At 39.4% G+C, this 17,358-nt stretch overlaps 1 protein-coding gene across 2 annotated transcripts in view; it reads left to right on the top strand.

Annotated features, from left to right (window-relative positions):
• LOC138319411 (centrosomal protein of 128 kDa-like) overlaps positions 1-17,358 on the top strand; it is an 80,280-nt gene that overhangs the window by 53,459 nt on the left and 9,463 nt on the right. Inside the window, exons 20-23 of one of the 2 annotated variants that reach the window (XM_069262525.1) lie at positions 1,668-1,696; positions 1,884-1,953; positions 7,813-8,122; positions 8,428-8,469. In XM_069262525.1, coding sequence (XP_069118626.1) covers positions 1,668-1,696; positions 1,884-1,953; positions 7,813-8,122; positions 8,428-8,469 — 451 coding nt within the window. The remainder of the gene's footprint in view (positions 1-1,667; positions 1,697-1,883; positions 1,954-7,812; positions 8,123-8,427; positions 8,470-17,358) is intronic. The other variant, XM_069262526.1, reaches the window with a different exon arrangement.

The raw sequence follows: 17,358 nt of genomic DNA, 5'->3' as shown, positions 1-17,358 counted from the left end.
ATAAAACTTTTGGAGGCCCTAAGGTTACTATATACAGTACATATAGTGTGTTGATAAAACTTTTGGAGGCCCTAAGGTTACTATATACAGTACATATAGTGTGTTGATAAAACTTTTGGAGGCCCTAAGGTTACTATATACAGTACATATAGTGTGTTGATAAAACTTTTGGAGGCCCTAAGGTTACTATATACAGTACATATAGTGTGTTGATAAAACTTTTGGAGGCCCTAAGGTTACTATATACAGTACATATAGGTGTGTTGATAAAACTTTTGGAGGCCCTAAGGTTACTATATACAGTACATATAGTGTGTTGATAAAACTTTTGGAGGCCCTAAGGTTACTATATACAGTACATATAGTGTGTTGATAAAACTTTTGGAGGCCCTAAGGTTACTATATACAGTACATATAGTGTGTTGATAAAAACTTTTGGAGGCCCTAAGGTTACTATATACAGTACATATAGTGTGTTGATAAAACTTTTGGAGGCCCTAAGGTTACTATATACAGTACATATAGTGTGTTGATAAAACTTTTGGAGGCCCTAAGGTTACTATATACAGTACATATAGTGTGTTGATAAAACTTTTGGAGGCCCTAAGGTTACTATATACAGTACATATAGTGTGTTGATAAAACTTTTGGAGGCCCTAGGTTACTATATACAGTACATATAGTGTGTTGATAAAACTTTTGGAGGCCCTAAGGTTACTATATACAGTACATATAGTGTGTTGATAAAACTTTTGGAGGCCCTAAGGTTACTATATACAGTACATATAGTGTGTGTTGATAAAACTTTTGGAGGCCCTAAGGTTACTATATACAGTACATATAGTGTGTTGATAAAACTTTTGGAGGCCCTAAGGTTACTATATACAGTACATATAGTGTGTTGATAAAACTTTTGGAGGCCCTAAGGTTACTATATACAGTACATATAGTGTGTTGATAAAACTTTTGGAGGCCCTAAGGTTACTATATACAGTACATATAGTGTGTTGATAAAACTTTTGGAGGCCCTAAGGTTACTATATACAGTACATATAGTGTGTTGATAAAACTTTTGGAGGCCCTAAGGTTACTATATACAGTACATATAGTGTGTTGATAAAACTTTTGGAGGCCCTAAGGTTACTATATACAGTACATATAGTGTGTTGATAAAACTTTTGGAGGCCCTAAGGTTACTATATACAGTACATATGGTGTGTTGATAAAACTTGTTTTGCTAGTTGTATTTTAATTAGATTGGTTGGAGGAGTTCCACACCATTGATAATGTTTATTGTGATCAGTTTTAATTGCACCATCTTGCTTCTATGAAAAGCATATTTAAAGTAGTCAACCATTTCACTTGTATTAAAGACGTGCATATACTACAACTGTTACACATTTAGTTCTTTTCTATTTTGATAATACTACCGAGATCAACATTCTGTAATGTTAAAAGTAAATGATAAAATCTATAAACTGTGAGGACTGTAATGTGATATCTCTGTTGTTCATCTAGATTTCCTTGTTATCTAGCTCCTCTTGTTAAACTTACCTTTTTGATCGATTTCACTTCATTATGATTGCTGTTTCTAGATTTTCCTTATATATGCCACACATTTTAGTGTAATTACATGTTTTAAGACAGACAGTTCTTGTCTATTACAGACCCAGATGGCTGAGAGTGATATGTCGAGGTAAGCTTCATTAAAACAAATTTGAAGAGATGCACAAATCCACAGATTTTTTTATTGAATGCCTTTTGAACCTTTAACTTATCTTTTTCCTCAAATCGGTTCATTTTCATGAATTTTTAATTCGTTCCAGAATGTGTGCTCCTTGAAATCCAAATTCAGAAAATTCCTTCAACTTTTGTTATTGTAGGGTAAAGAAATATGAAGATGAGCTGTTTATGCTGAAGAATGAACTGAAGAAGTCTAAAATAGACCATGATGTAAGTAAAGACCTACTGATGGATTCAGAGGGGTGTGGTATTTTATGGAGATAAGCCAAAAACTGTACGATATGTGGGAGAGAGAACTGCATCGAGGTCCGTCAGGGCCAAGATCTGTTTTCTCTTCCATAAATTGCACACTTTGAGGCTTATCTCTAACTTAAAACTTAGGAAGTCTTTGTGATAATAAAGTATATTTTATTTCTAATATAAGCCATTTTTTTGCCTTTGTCTATGAGCTCAGGTAACTCTACAAATGTGCATTCAACCATGACACTTCCAATATAGAAATTGACAGCATAGAATTACCTGTGCCTGTGTTATATGTGACGGATAGCATTCATGAACAGAATGCATGAATCATGCTTTTGGGTTGGACAACTATCTGTAAAACAATTGAATTGAATTGAATTGAATTGATTGTAAATTCAATTTCCATCATGTCCACAGACAGTGATGGAGGGATATTACTTTCTCAATCTAAGCGATATCATAAGATGGCTTTAGTAACTTTTATTATTAAAAGGACATTTCTTTCCAATGTCTGATGTGGTAAAGAAATAACATATGAAACTAGACTTGCAATTTATGCGTTTGTTTGCAAGTGTCTTGCTAAAATGATCGCATACAGTGATTTCCAGGCCAGTTCAAAACAGTTGGTGCCCCCAGAATTTTCATTGAATTCAGAGGATTTAAAATTTCGACTTCTCTAGGGACAATATTGGAAATTAAAAGTCAAAAGTGGTGTTCAAAAACAACAAGGTTTCAGAAAGTGGAAATTGGAGTTAATGCTGTAGATAAGTGTTAAACGGTCAATTCATAATAAGAAGGAAAACCCAATCTTGGATATATACAGAAATTCTATGGATGTGTTTAATTCCGCATCAATAGAGGATTAAATTCTCTTCATATTCATTGTGTGGGATTTTTCGTAATTTGGATTTAAAATAACAGAATATTCAGGCAGGTTGTGTGTTGTGTGTTAACATAATTTTGAGATTATGTCTGGAGACATATACACTCGTATTGTGTAACTCTCCCATATGTTACCTTTTACTGTCTTATAAGTGCCTGTCTTATATTTAAGTCACATATAAGACAGTAAAAGGTAATATATAGGACAGCTACAGGTAATGGTACGATAATCCGGGAGTTAAAGTACAGAAACAACAATAGATGACATCACAACTATGTTTTAATTCTGTGATATATACTGTTGTGGGGCCTAGTGTATGATATTTCTGTAGTATATGCTAGTCTAGGGCCTCATGTATCATGCATAACACCCATTGATATAATGTATGGTGATCATTAGTGTAAGATATACTGTTGTTAGGTCCATGGTGTCATAAATGTTGTAAATGGGTGATGTTATAAATGTTGTTTATGCTGTTGCAGGACCTAGTATATGATGGATGATGTTATAAATTTTGCATATACCGGTGTAGTATGGTAATTTGACCCCCATGGTAGAATGACCCCGGGGTCAAAATACCATTATGGTGAAATGACCTCCCCCCCCATGGTAAAATGACCCCCCTTCTAAAAGTTACTATAACACTTGAAAACATGATATTTTCTCCTCATTTATGATGAACTTCAAATTGGGATTAAGTTAGACCTATGGCTAACATGTGGAAGGCCTTTTTTTTTTTTTTTTTTTTTTTTTTTTTTTGGGGGGGGGGGGGGGGGGGTCAAAATACCATGGCCATGGTGAAATGACCCCCCATCGCCGCCACGCCAATTATGTCTTTTTAATTCACATTTAACTGCCTTAAGATACAATAAAATCATATATGAATATTTATATATAAAATATATATTTTAATATGAATGAATATCACATGTTATTTGCAAAAAAACTATCACTATGAGATCTTCAACTTCGATGGGGAAGGTGGAGGGGGGGGGGGTTCAAAATAATATTGCCATTGTGAAATGAACCTCCCTATCCCCGCATCAATTATATCTTTAGCTCACCTGGCCCGAAGGGCCGGTGAGCTTATGTCATGGCGCGGCGTCCATCGTCCGTCAACATTTCCTTTAAATCGCTACTAGTCATAGAGTTCTGCATGGATTGTAACCAAATTTGGCCACAAACATCCTTGGGGGAGGGGGAACAGAACTTGTATAAATTTTGGCTCTGGTCCCCTGGGGGCAGGAGGGGCGGGGCCCAATAGGGGTAATAGAGGTAAATCTTTTAAATCGCTACTAGTCATAGAGTTTTGAATGGAATGTAGCCAAATTTGGCCACAAACATCCTTGGGGAAGGGGAACAGAACTTGTATAAATTTTGGCTCTGACCCCCTGGGGCAGGAGGGGCGGGGCCCAATAGGGGAAATAGAGGTAAATCCTTTAAATCGCTACTTGTCCTAGAGTTCTACATGAATTGTAACCAAATTTGGCCACAAACATCCTTTGGGGAAGGGGAACAGAACTTGTATAAATTTTGGCTCTGGTCCCCCGGGGGCAGGAGGGGCGGGGCCCAATAGGGGAAATAGAGGTAAATCCTTTAAATCGCTACTAGTCATAGAGTTCTGAATTGAATGTAACCAAATTTGGCCACAAACATCCTTGGGGGAAGGGGAACAGAACTTGTATAAATTTTGGCTCTGGTCCCCCGGGGGCAGGAGGGGCGGGGGGAAATAGAGGTAAATCCTTTACATCGCTACTAGTCATAGAGTTCTGCATGGATTGTAACCAAATTTGGCCACAAACATCCTTGGGGGAAGGGGAACAGAACTTGTATAAATTTTGGCTCTGGCCCCCTGAGAGCAGGACGGGTAGGGGCCCAATAGGGGAAATAGAGGTAAATCCTATAAATCACTACTTGTCCTAGAGTTTTGCTTGGATTGTGACCAAATTTGGCCATAAACATCCTTGGGGGAAGGGGAACAGAACTTGTATAAATTTTGGCTCTGACCCGATGGGGGCAGGAGGGGCGGGGCCCAATAGGGGATTTAGAGGTTAATATTAAAATTCCTTCAGAAAAGAAACAATGAACCTGTATTCAGAACATTACTTGGCATTACAAACCAGGTGAGCGATACAGGCCCTCTGGGCCTCTTGTTTTAATTTACATTTAATTGCCTTAAGATTCAATAAAATCATATATATCATGGCCATGGTAAAATGAATCCCCCATCCTCACATCAATTATATCTTTAGCCCACCATCATAAGATGGTGGGCTATTCAAATCGCCCTGCGTCCGTGGTCCGTGGTCCGCCATCCGCCGTCCGTCGTCCGTCCATAAACAATGCTTGTTATCACTATTTCTTAAAAACTGCTGCAGGGATTTTGTTCAAACTTCACATGGAGGTTACCCTTGGTCCCTATTTGTGCCATACAGATTTTTAGGCTGATCGGAAAAACAAGATGGCCGCCAGGCGGCCATCTTGGATTTTGATAGTTAAGGTTTGATATCCCTATTTCTCAAAAAGTGCTGAAGGGATCTTTCTCAAATTTAATATGTAGGTTCCCCTAGGGCCCTTGTTGTGCATATTGCATTTTTGGACCAATCAGTGAACAAGATGGCCGCCAGGCCGCCATCTTGGATTTTGATAGTTAAAGTTTGTTATGGCTATTTCTCAGATAGTACTGAAGGGATCTGTCTCAAATTTCATATGTAGGTTCCCCTAGTGACCTAGTTGTGCATATTGCATTTTGGGACCGATCGGTCAACAAGATGGCCGCCAGGCAGCCATCTTGGATTTTGTTATTTAAAGTTTGTTATCGCTATTTCTCAGGAAGTACTGAAGGGATCTGTCTCAAAATACACATGTAAGTTCCCCTAGGGCGCTAGTTGTGCATATTGTGATTTGGGACCGATCGGTAAACAAGATTGCTGCCAGGCAGCCATCTTGGATTTTTATATTCAAAGTTTGTTATCGCTATTTCTCAGAAAGTATTGAATGGATCTTTCTCAAATTTCACATGTAGGTTCCCCTTCGGCCGAGTACAATATAATATTTGAAGATTACCACCACCTTGGGTTAAATATTATGAACTAGAGCACAGTAACCCATGAAATATTTGTATAATATATCATGATTTTAATGAATATTAAATGTTACTTGTAAAAACTATGACTATGAGAACTTCACCTTAGAAGAGGAAGGGGGAGGGGAGGGGGTCAAAATACCATGGCCATGGTGAAATGAATCCCCCATCCCCACGTCAATTATATCTTTTTAATTTACATTTAATTGCCTAAAGATTTAATAAATTATATATATCATGATTTTAATGAATATCAAATGTCATTTGCAAAAAAACTGTCATTATGAGAACTTCAACTTAGAAGGGGAAGGTGGAGGGGGGGTCAAAATACCATGGCCATGGTGAAATGAATCCCCCATCCCCACGTCAATTATATCTTTTTAATTTACATTTCATTGCCTAAAGATTCAATAAAATTATATATATCATGATTTTAATGAATATCAAATGTCATTTGCAAAAAAACTATCATTATGAGAACTTCAACTTAGAAGGGGAAGGTGGAGGGGTGGGGGGTCAAAATACCATGGCCATGGTGAAATGAATCCCCCATCCCCACGTCAATTATATCTTTTTAATTTACATTTCATTGCCTAAAGATTCAATAAAATCATATATAGTATGATTTTAATGAATATTAAATGTTATTTGCAAAAAGTATGACTACGAGAACTGAAAATATCATCTTAATCTATATGGTTTATGCTTAAAATTTTCATCCAAATTAATTCACCAACAATATACATGTACAGGGCAAATGACCATGCATCTATATTTGTCTGGAGGGGCTTTTGTCCATACCCCCGATATGATATGGCCTTAAATTTTTCAACTGAAAATATATATTATGATATCATGTTTTGAGTTAATTTGGTGTATGGTTGCATGCGGTCATAATTTTAATGTGACATTTAAATATCAACATTTACAGTACCTTAAATAATAAGGTAGTATGTATCATGGTCATATTTCCTGAACAAAATGCAAATTTAATGCAAACATGTATTTCAATCTTTAAATATGAAAATCATGTGTAAATATTTTAGATTTGAAATGAGGTTTTTTGTTTTAATTGGTTTCCATCGTTTCCAACAAACTTCAAAACTATTGATATCAAATAATCACAAAATTTCTATAGCACATTATTGAAATCAGTTGTATGAATAGGCCAAATCAATTTGAAAATCATAGCCATGGTGATTTGAACACCCCTCCCCCCAAACATTCTTAAAAACAAAATGGTTTTCAGTTTTGTTAAGTACATTATATAAAAAGCCAAACTATGATTACAAAATTTCAAATAGCCCTAAAAAAAGGAATTGCAAAGAGGGATCATTTCACAATGGCCATGGTCTTTTGCCCCCCCCCCCCCCCCCCCTTTTGCCCCCCCCCCCATAATATGATGTCCTCATATTCAGTTTCTGTAAATAACACTAAATATTAATAAAATTCATGATATTTATGATTTTATTGTATCTTAAGACAGTTAAATGTCAGTTGAAAAAAATTAATTGGACTGGGAAGAGTGGGAGTCATTTCAACATGCCTGCCATGGTACTTTGAAACAACCCCCCCCCCCCCCCCCCCCCCCCCTCAAAAAAAAACAAAAAACCTTCTACTGCTAGCCATAGGTCTAACTTAATCCCAATTTAGAGTTTATCATAAATGAGAAGAAAATATTATGTCTTCAAGTGTTATAGTATCTTTTAGAAGGGGGGGGGGGGGGTTCATTTCACCATAAAGGTATTTTGACCCCGGGGTCAATATACCATGATTCAAAATACCATGCTACACCGGTACTGTTGCAGGACCTAGTATATGATTAATGATGTTATAAGTGTTGTATATACTGTTGCAGGGCCTAGTATATGATATGGTATCTGAGGTGGACTCGCTGATGGAGTTAGTAGCGACAGGTTCTATGGAGAAGCGTCAGACAGTCATAGCTGTGAAGGGTGCCCCCAATGGTCCATGTGCAACCACTGCAGACATCAAAAGTAAGATGAAGTGGCTGAGGCAAGAACTCAGGGACCGCATCAAGTATGAACAGAAGCTACGGAAAGACTTACGAGAGGCTCTCACTTGTAACGACAATGACCGTCAGTTCCTGCTCACAGAACTTGCCAAAAGGGAAGATGTCCTTGATGAATTGTCCACTGCTAAGCAAGGTATGATATGGGACAATAGATGTTTCTCAGTCAAAGTCTGAAAGCCTTGTAGTCTGTGCTTCTCAGTGGTGTAACTCACCTATTCATACCTGTAATAATCATCCACTGATAACTTCTCATCAGACAACAACTCTATATGTCAGGAACCTTGTAGATTGAAGGTGACTATCACATATATAAACATTCACTTCTGGTGAATGTCTTTTCAATAAGTTAATGTTCCATTCAGAGGTTCATACTAACACAGATCATCCTGATACTAAGTCATTAATTGTATGATTAATGTGTTACCGCCCACTTTACAGGAAGGATCCTACAAATGCCATACCTTGGCAAGCTGCTACCTGGTACTGATCTGTGTGCAGTTTCACTTCTTTTGTCTTTCCATCTTCCTTATAAAACTTGTGTTCAACAAATACAGGAAACTAATTGTTTGTTTTGTGAGAGGTGACACAGCGGTACATCAGATGTCTGTTATGTAATACATATCCAGAATTGTGACATACACTATAAATACAATAGCATTCTATTTTGTAAAAAAATCATTTGATGACAGAATTTTCTAAAAATATTTCTTCAGATACATAATGTAATGGGTTTGGATGTTGGTACTGAATACTAACAGATTACCAGTAATGATTTATCTATTGTAAATTATAGATAAAGTAAAGATTTGTGTTTATTGATATGCCAATACCAAAGTCACAATCTAGGTATAGATAACAACAAGCTTTGTATTTAGGTAGACATTAACCTGTACTAAGTACTGCTGGGCTGTCTGTTGTGTAATGTACAGAAAATGTCTGTTGTGTAATGTACAGAAAATGTCTGTTGTGTAATGTACAGAGTTGTGTAATGTACAGAAAATGTCTGTTGTGTAATGTACAGAAAACTTATTGGACATGATCTACTCCAAAGTCACAAGACTTCTGTGTCACACATCTAAGACCTATCAATAAATGGTCACCAGTTCATACATGTTTTGGAGTCCTCTACACATCACTTGAGAGTGTGTTTCTCCTTGAGAGTGTGTTTCTCCTTCATCAGTGCTGCATGTAAAGCCATTCAGACCGTACACTTCCCATTGTTATTGCATGTGTCACTAGTCATCCTTGCACACAGATTTACTGAAACAAGTATCATACAGAGGTTCCTAGATCCCAAAACAATGTGAGTACAATACAATTTACCGTCGATTAGTCCCACCTTCCAGTGATTGTGATATCATATTTTGATGTGGTTTTTATGACGTCATACTCACCAGAAGATGGGACTAATCAACAGTAAATCATACTTTACCCACGTTGTTTTGGGATCTTAAAACCTCTGTATTAATATGAAGTTCTGGTACAGGTATAATTATATGAACTGCTGTCATGTAACCATGAGGAAATCTGTTTAATAGGATCACTGGCCATCATTGTAAGGGTGACTCGCTTTATAACTGTTACTGGATCACTGGCCATCATTGTAAGGGTGACTCGCTTTATAACTGTTACTGGATCACTGACCATCATTGTAGGGGAGGCTTTATAACTGTTACTGGATCACTGGCCATCATTGTAGGGGAGACTTTATAACTGTTACTGGATCACTGGCCATCATTGTAGGGGAGACTTTATAACTGTTAACTGTTACTGGATCACTGGCCATCATTGTAGGGCAGACTTTTATAACTGTTACTGGATCACTGGCCATCATTGTAGGGGAGACTTTATAACTGTTACTGGATCACTGGCCATCATTGTAGGGGAGACTTTATAACTGTTACTGGATCACTGGCCATCATTGTAGGGCAGACTTTTATAACTGTTACTGGATCACTGGCCATCATTGTAGGGCAGACTTTATAACTGTTACTGGATCACTGGCCATCATTGTAGGGAGACTTTATAACTGTTACTGGATCACTGGCCATCATTGTAGGCAGACTTTATAAATGTTACTGGATCACTGGCCATCATTGTAGGGGAGACTTTATAACTGTTACTGATCACTGGCCATCATTGTAGGGAGACTTTATAACTGTTACTGGATCACTGGCCATCATTGTAGGGGAGACTTTATAACTGTTACTTGATCACTGGCCATCATTGTAGGACAGACTTTTATAACTGTTACTGGATCACTGGCCATCATTGTAGGGGAGACTTTATAACTGTTACTGGATCACTGGCCATCATTGTAGGGGAGACTTTATAACTGTTACTGGATCACTGGCCATCATTGTAGGACAGACTTTATAACTGTTACTGGATCACTGGCCATCATTGTAGGGGAGACTTTATAACTGTTACTGGATCACTGGCCATCATTGTAGGGGAGACTTTATAACTGTTACTGGATCACTGGCCATCATTGTAGGGGAGACTTTATAACTGTTACTGGATCACTGGCCATCATTGTAGGGACAGACTTTATAACTGTTACTGGATCACTGGCCATCATTGTAGGACAGACTTTATAACTGTTACTGGATCACTGGCCATCATTGTAGGGAGACTTTATAACTGTTACTGGATCACTGGCCATCATTGTAGGACAGACTTTATAACTGTTACTGGATCACTGGCCATCATTGTAGGGAGACTTTATAACTGTTACTGGATCACTGGCCATCATTGTAGGGAGACTTTATAACTGTTACTGGATCACTGGCCATCATTGTAGGGAGACTTTATAACTGTTACTGGATCACTGGCCATCATTGTAGGGACAGACTTTATAACTGTTACTGGATCACTGGCCATCATTGTAGGACAGACTTTATAACTGTTACTGGATCACTGGCCATCATTGTAGGGGAGACTTTATAACTGTTACTGGATCACTGGCCATCATTGTAGGGAGACTTTATAACTGTTACTGGATCACTGGCCATCATTGTAGGGAGACTGTTAGGATCAGACTTTATATAACTGTTACTGGATCACTGGCCATCATTGTAGGGAGACTTTATAACTGTTACTGGATCACTGGCCATCATTGTAGGACAGACTTTATAACTGTTACTGGATCACTGGCCATCATTGTAGGGGAGACTTTATAACTGTTACTGGATCACTGACCATCATTGTAGGGGAGACTTTATAACTGTTACTGGATCACTGGCCATCATTGTAGGGAGACTTTATAAACTGTTACTGGATCACTGGCCATCATTGTAGGGGAGACTTTATAACTGTTACTGGATCACTGGCCATCATTGTAGGGGAGACTTTATAACTGTTACTGGATCACTGGCCATCATTGTAGGAGACTTTATAACTGTTACTGGGGGCCATCATTGTAGGGAGACTTTATAACTGTTACTGGATCACTGGCCATCATTGTAGGGGAGACTTTATAACTGTTACTGGATCACTGGCCATCATTGTAGGGGAGACTTTATAACTGTTACTGGATCACTGGCCATCATTGTAGGGCAGACTTTATAACTGTACTGATACTGTACTTATGTTGGATCACTGGCCATCATTGTAGGGAGACTTTATAACTGTTACTGGATCACTGGCCATCATTGTAGGGGAGACTTTATAACTGTTACTGGATCACTGGCCATCATTGTAGGGGAGACTTTTATAACTGTTACTGGATCACTGGCCATCATTGTAGGGCAGACTTTATAACTGTTACTGGATCACTGGCCATCATTGTAGGGCAGACTTTATAACTGTTACTGGATCACTGGCCATCATTGTAGGGCAGACTTTATAAACTGTTACTGGATCACTGGCCATCATTGTAGGGAGACTTTATAACTGTTACTGGATCACTGGCCATCATTGTAGGGCAGACTTTATAACTGTTACTGGATCACTGGCCATCATTGTAGGGGAGACTTTATAACTGTTACTGGATCACTGGCCATCATTGTAGGGGAGACTTTATAACTGTTACTGGATCACTGGCCATCATTGTAGGGGAGACTTTATAACTGTTACTGGATCACTGGCCATCATTGTAGGGGAGACTTTATAACTGTTACTGGATCACTGGCCATCATTGTAGGGGAGACTTTATAACTGTTACTGGATCACTGGCCATCATTGTAGGGCAGACTTTATAACTGTTACTGGATCACTGGCCATCATTGTAGGGCAGACTTTATAACTGTTACTGGATCACTGGCCATCATTGTAGGGCAGACTTTATAACTGTTACTGGATCACTGGCCATCATTGTAGGGCAGACTTTATAACTGTTACTGGATCACTGGCCATCATTGTAGGGCAGACTTTATAACTGTTACTGGATCACTGGCCATCATTGTAGGGAGACTTTATAACTGTTACTGGATCACTGGCCATCATTGTAGGAGCTTTATAACTGTTACTGGAGGCCATCATTGTAGGGCAGACTTTATAACTGTTACTGGATCACTGGCCATCATTGTAGGGCAGACTTTATAACTGTTACTGGATCACTGGCCATCATTGTAGGGCAGACTTTATAACTGTTACTGGATCACTGGCCATCATTGTAGGGGAGACTTTATAACTGTTACTGGATCACTGGCCATCATTGTAGGGGAGACTTTATAACTGTTACTGGATCACTGGCCATCATTGTAGGGCAGACTTTATAACTGTTACTGGATCACTGGCCATCATTGTAGGGCAGACTTTTATAACTGTTACTGGATCACTGGCCATCATTGTAGGGAGACTTTATAACTGTTACTGGATCACTGGCCATCATTGTAGGGGAGACTTTATAACTGTTACTGGATCACTGGCCATCATTGTAGGACAGACTTTTATAACTGTTACTGGATCACTGGCCATCATTGTAGGGGAGACTTTATAACTGTTACTGGATCACTGGCCATCATTGTAGGGCAGACTTTATAACTGTTACTGGATCACTGGCCATCATTGTAGGGGAGACTTTATAACTGTTACTGGATCACTGGCCATCATTGTAGGGGAGACTTTATAACTGTTACTGGATCACTGGCCATCATTGTAGGACAGACTTTATAACTGTTACTGGATCACTGGCCATCATTGTAGGGGAGACTTTATAACTGTTACTGGATCACTGGCCATCATTGTAGGGAGACTTTATAACTGTTACTGGATCACTGGCCATCATTGTAGGGGACAGACTTTATAACTGTTACTGGATCACTGGCCATCATTGTAGGGGAGACTTTATAACTGTTACTGGATCACTGGCCATCATTGTAGGGCAGACTTTATAACTGTTACTGGATCACTGGCCATCATTGTAGGACAGACTTTATAACTGTTACAGGATCACTGGCCATCATTGTAGGACAGACTTTATAACTGTTACTGGATCACTGGCCATCATTGTAGGGGAGACTTTATAACTGTTACTGGATCACTGGCCATCATTGTAGGCAGACTTTATAACTGTTACTGGATCACTGGCCATCATTGTAGGGACAGACTTTATAACTGTTACTGGATCACTGGCCATCATTGTAGGGGAGACTTTATAACTGTTACTGGATCACTGGCCATCATTGTAGGGGAGACTTTATAACTGTTACTGGATCACTGGCCATCATTGTAGGGGAGACTTTATAACTGTTACTGGATCACTGGCCATCATTGTAGGGGAGACTTTATAACTGTTACTGGATCACTGGCCATCATTGTAGGGGAGACTTTATAACTGTTACTGGATCACTGGCCATCATTGTAGGGCAGACTTTTATAACTGTTACTGGATCACTGGCCATCATTGTAGGACAGACTTTATAACTGTTACTGGATCACTGGCCATCATTGTAGGGCAGACTTTATAACTGTTACTGGATCACTGGCCATCATTGTAGGGGAGACTTTATAACTGTTACTGGATCACTGGCCATCATTGTAGGGCAGACTTTATAACTGTTACTGGATCACTGGCCATCATTGTAGGGGAGACTTTATAACTGTTACTGGATCACTGGCCATCATTGTAGGGAGACTTTATAACTGTTACTGGATCACTGGCCATCATTGTAGGGGAGACTTTATAACTGTTACTGGATCACTGACCATCATTGTAGGACAGACTTTATAACTGTTACTGGATCACTGGCCATCATTGTAGGGGAGACTTTATAACTGTTACTGGATCACTGGCCATCATTGTAGGGGAGACTTTATAACTGTTACTGGATCACTGGCCATCATTGTAGGGGAGACTTTATAACTGTTACTGGATCACTGGCCATCATTGTAGGACAGACTTTATAACTGTTACTGGATCACTGGCCATCATTGTAGGGGAGACTTTATAACTGTTACTGGATCACTGGCCATCATTGTAGGGAGACTTTATAACTGTTACTGGATCACTGGCCATCATTGTAGGGGAGACTTTATAACTGTTACTGGATCACTGGCCATCATTGTAGAGGGAGACTTTATAACTGTTACTGGATCACTGGCCATCATTGTAGGACAGACTTTATAACTGTTACTGGATCACTGGCCATCATTGTAGGGAGACTTTATAACTGTTACTGGATCACTGGCCATCATTGTAGGGAGACTTTATAACTGTTACTGGATCACTGGCCATCATTGTAGGGGAGACTTTATAACTGTTACTGGATCACTGGCCATCATTGTAGGACAGACTTTATAACTGTTACTGGATCACTGGCCATCATTGTAGGGGAGACTTTATAACTGTTACTGGATCACTGGCCATCATTGTAGGGGAGACTTTATAACTGTTACTGGATCACTGGCCATCATTGTAGGGGAGACTTTATAACTGTTACTGGATCACTGGCCATCATTGTAGGGGAGACTTTATAACTGTTACTGGATCACTGGCCATCATTGTAGGGGAGACTTTATAACTGTTACTGGATCACTGGCCATCATTGTAGGGCAGACTTTATAACTGTTACTGGATCACTGGCCATCATTGTAGGACAGACTTTATAACTGTTACTGGATCACTGGCCATCATTGTAGGACAGACTTTTTAACTGTTACAGGATCACTGGCCATCATTGTAGGACAGACTTTATAACTGTTACTGGATCACTGGCCATCATTGTAGGGCAGACTTTATAACTGTTACTGGATCACTGGCCATCATTGTAGGGCAGACTTTATAACTGTTACTGGATCACTGGCCATCATTGTAGGGAGACTTTAGACTTTATAACTGTTACTGGATCACTGGCCATCATTGTAGGGCAGACTTTATAACTGTTACTGGATCACTGGCCATCATTGTAGGGGAGACTTTATAACTGTTACTGGATCACTGGCCATCATTGTAGGGCAGACTTTATAACTGTTACTGGATCACTGGCCATCATTGTAGGGCAGACTTTATAACTGTTACTGGATCACTGGCCATCATTGTAGGGGAGACTTTATAACTGTTACTGGATCACTGGCCATCATTGTAGGGGAGACTTTATAACTGTTACTGGATCACTGGCCATCATTGTAGGACAGACTTTATAACTGTTACTGGATCACTGGCCATCATTGTAGGGGAGACTTTATAACTGTTACTGGATCACTGGCCATCATTGTAGGACAGACTTTATAACTGTTACTGGATCACTGGCCATCATTGTAGGGGAGACTTTATAACTGTTACTGGATCACTGGCCATCATTGTAGGGGAGACTTTATAACTGTTACTGGATCACTGGCCATCATTGTAGGGGAGACTTTATAACTGTTACTGGATCACTGGCCATCATTGTAGGGGAGACTTTATAACTGTTACTGGATCACTGGCCATCATTGTAGGGGAGACTTTATAACTGTTACTGGATCACTGGCCATCATTGTAGGACAGACTTTATAACTGTTACTGGATCACTGGCCATCATTGTAGGGGAGACTTTATAACTGTTACTGGATCACTGGCCATCATTGTAGGGAGACTTTATAACTGTTACTGGATCACTGGCCATCATTGTAGGGGAGACTTTATAACTGTTACTGGATCACTGGCCATCATTGTAGGGCAGACTTTATAACTGTTACTGGATCACTGGCCATCATTGTAGGGCAGACTTTATAACTGTTACTGGATCACTGGCCATCATTGTAGGACAGACTTTATAACTGTTACTGGATCACTGGCCATCATTGTAGGGGAGACTTTATAACTGTTACTGGATCACTGGCCATCATTGTAGGACAGACTTTATAACTGTTACTGGATCACTGGCCATCATTGTAGGGCAGACTTTATAACTGTTACTGGATCACTGGCCATCATTGTAGGGGAGACTTTATAACTGTTACTGGATCACTGGCCATCATTGTAGGGAGACTTTATAACTGTTACTGGATCACTGGCCATCATTGTAGGGCAGACTTTATAACTGTTACTGGATCACTGGCCATCATTGTAGGGGAGACTTTATAACTGTTACTGGATCACTGGCCATCATTGTAGGGAGACTTTATAACTGTTACTGGATCACTGGCCATCATTGTATGGAGGCAGACTTTATAACTGTTACTGGATCACTGGCCATCATTGTAGGGACGACTTTATAACTGTTACTGGATCACTGGCCATCATTGTAGGGCAGACTTTATAACTGTTACTGGATCACTGGCCATCATTGTAGGGAGACTTTATAACTGTTACTGGATCACTGGCCATCATTGTAGGGGAGACTTTATAACTGTTACTGGATCTGGCCATCATGGCCTGGATCATCATTGTAGGGGAGACTTTATAACTGTTACTGGATCACTGGCCATCATTGTAGGGGAGACTTTATAACTGTTACTGGATCACTGGCCATCATTGTAGGGAGACTTTATAACTGTTACTGGATCACTGGCCATCATTGTAGGGCAGACTTTATAACTGTTACTGGATCACTGGCCATCATTGTAGGGAGACTTTATAACTGTTACTGGATCACTGGCCATCATTGTAGGGGAGACTTTATAACTGTTACTGGATCACTGGCCATCATTGTAGGGCAGACTTTATAACTGTTACTGGATCACTGGCCATCATTGTAGGACAGACTTTATAACTGTTACTGGATCACTGGCCATCATTGTAGGACAGACTTTATAACTGTTACTGGATCACTGGCCATCATTGTAGGACAGACTTTATAACTGTTACTGGATCACTGGCCATCATTGTAGGGGAGACTTTATAACTGTTACTGGATCACTGGCCATCATTGTAGGACAGACTTTTATAACTGTTACTGGATCACTGGCCATCATTGTAGGGGAGACTTTATAACTGTTACTGGA

Source organism: Argopecten irradians, chromosome 3 (genome assembly GCF_041381155.1).
Source record: "Argopecten irradians isolate NY chromosome 3, Ai_NY, whole genome shotgun sequence".
NCBI lineage: Eukaryota > Metazoa > Mollusca > Bivalvia > Pectinida > Pectinidae > Argopecten > Argopecten irradians.
This window is presented reverse-complemented; position numbering and strand designations above follow the sequence as displayed.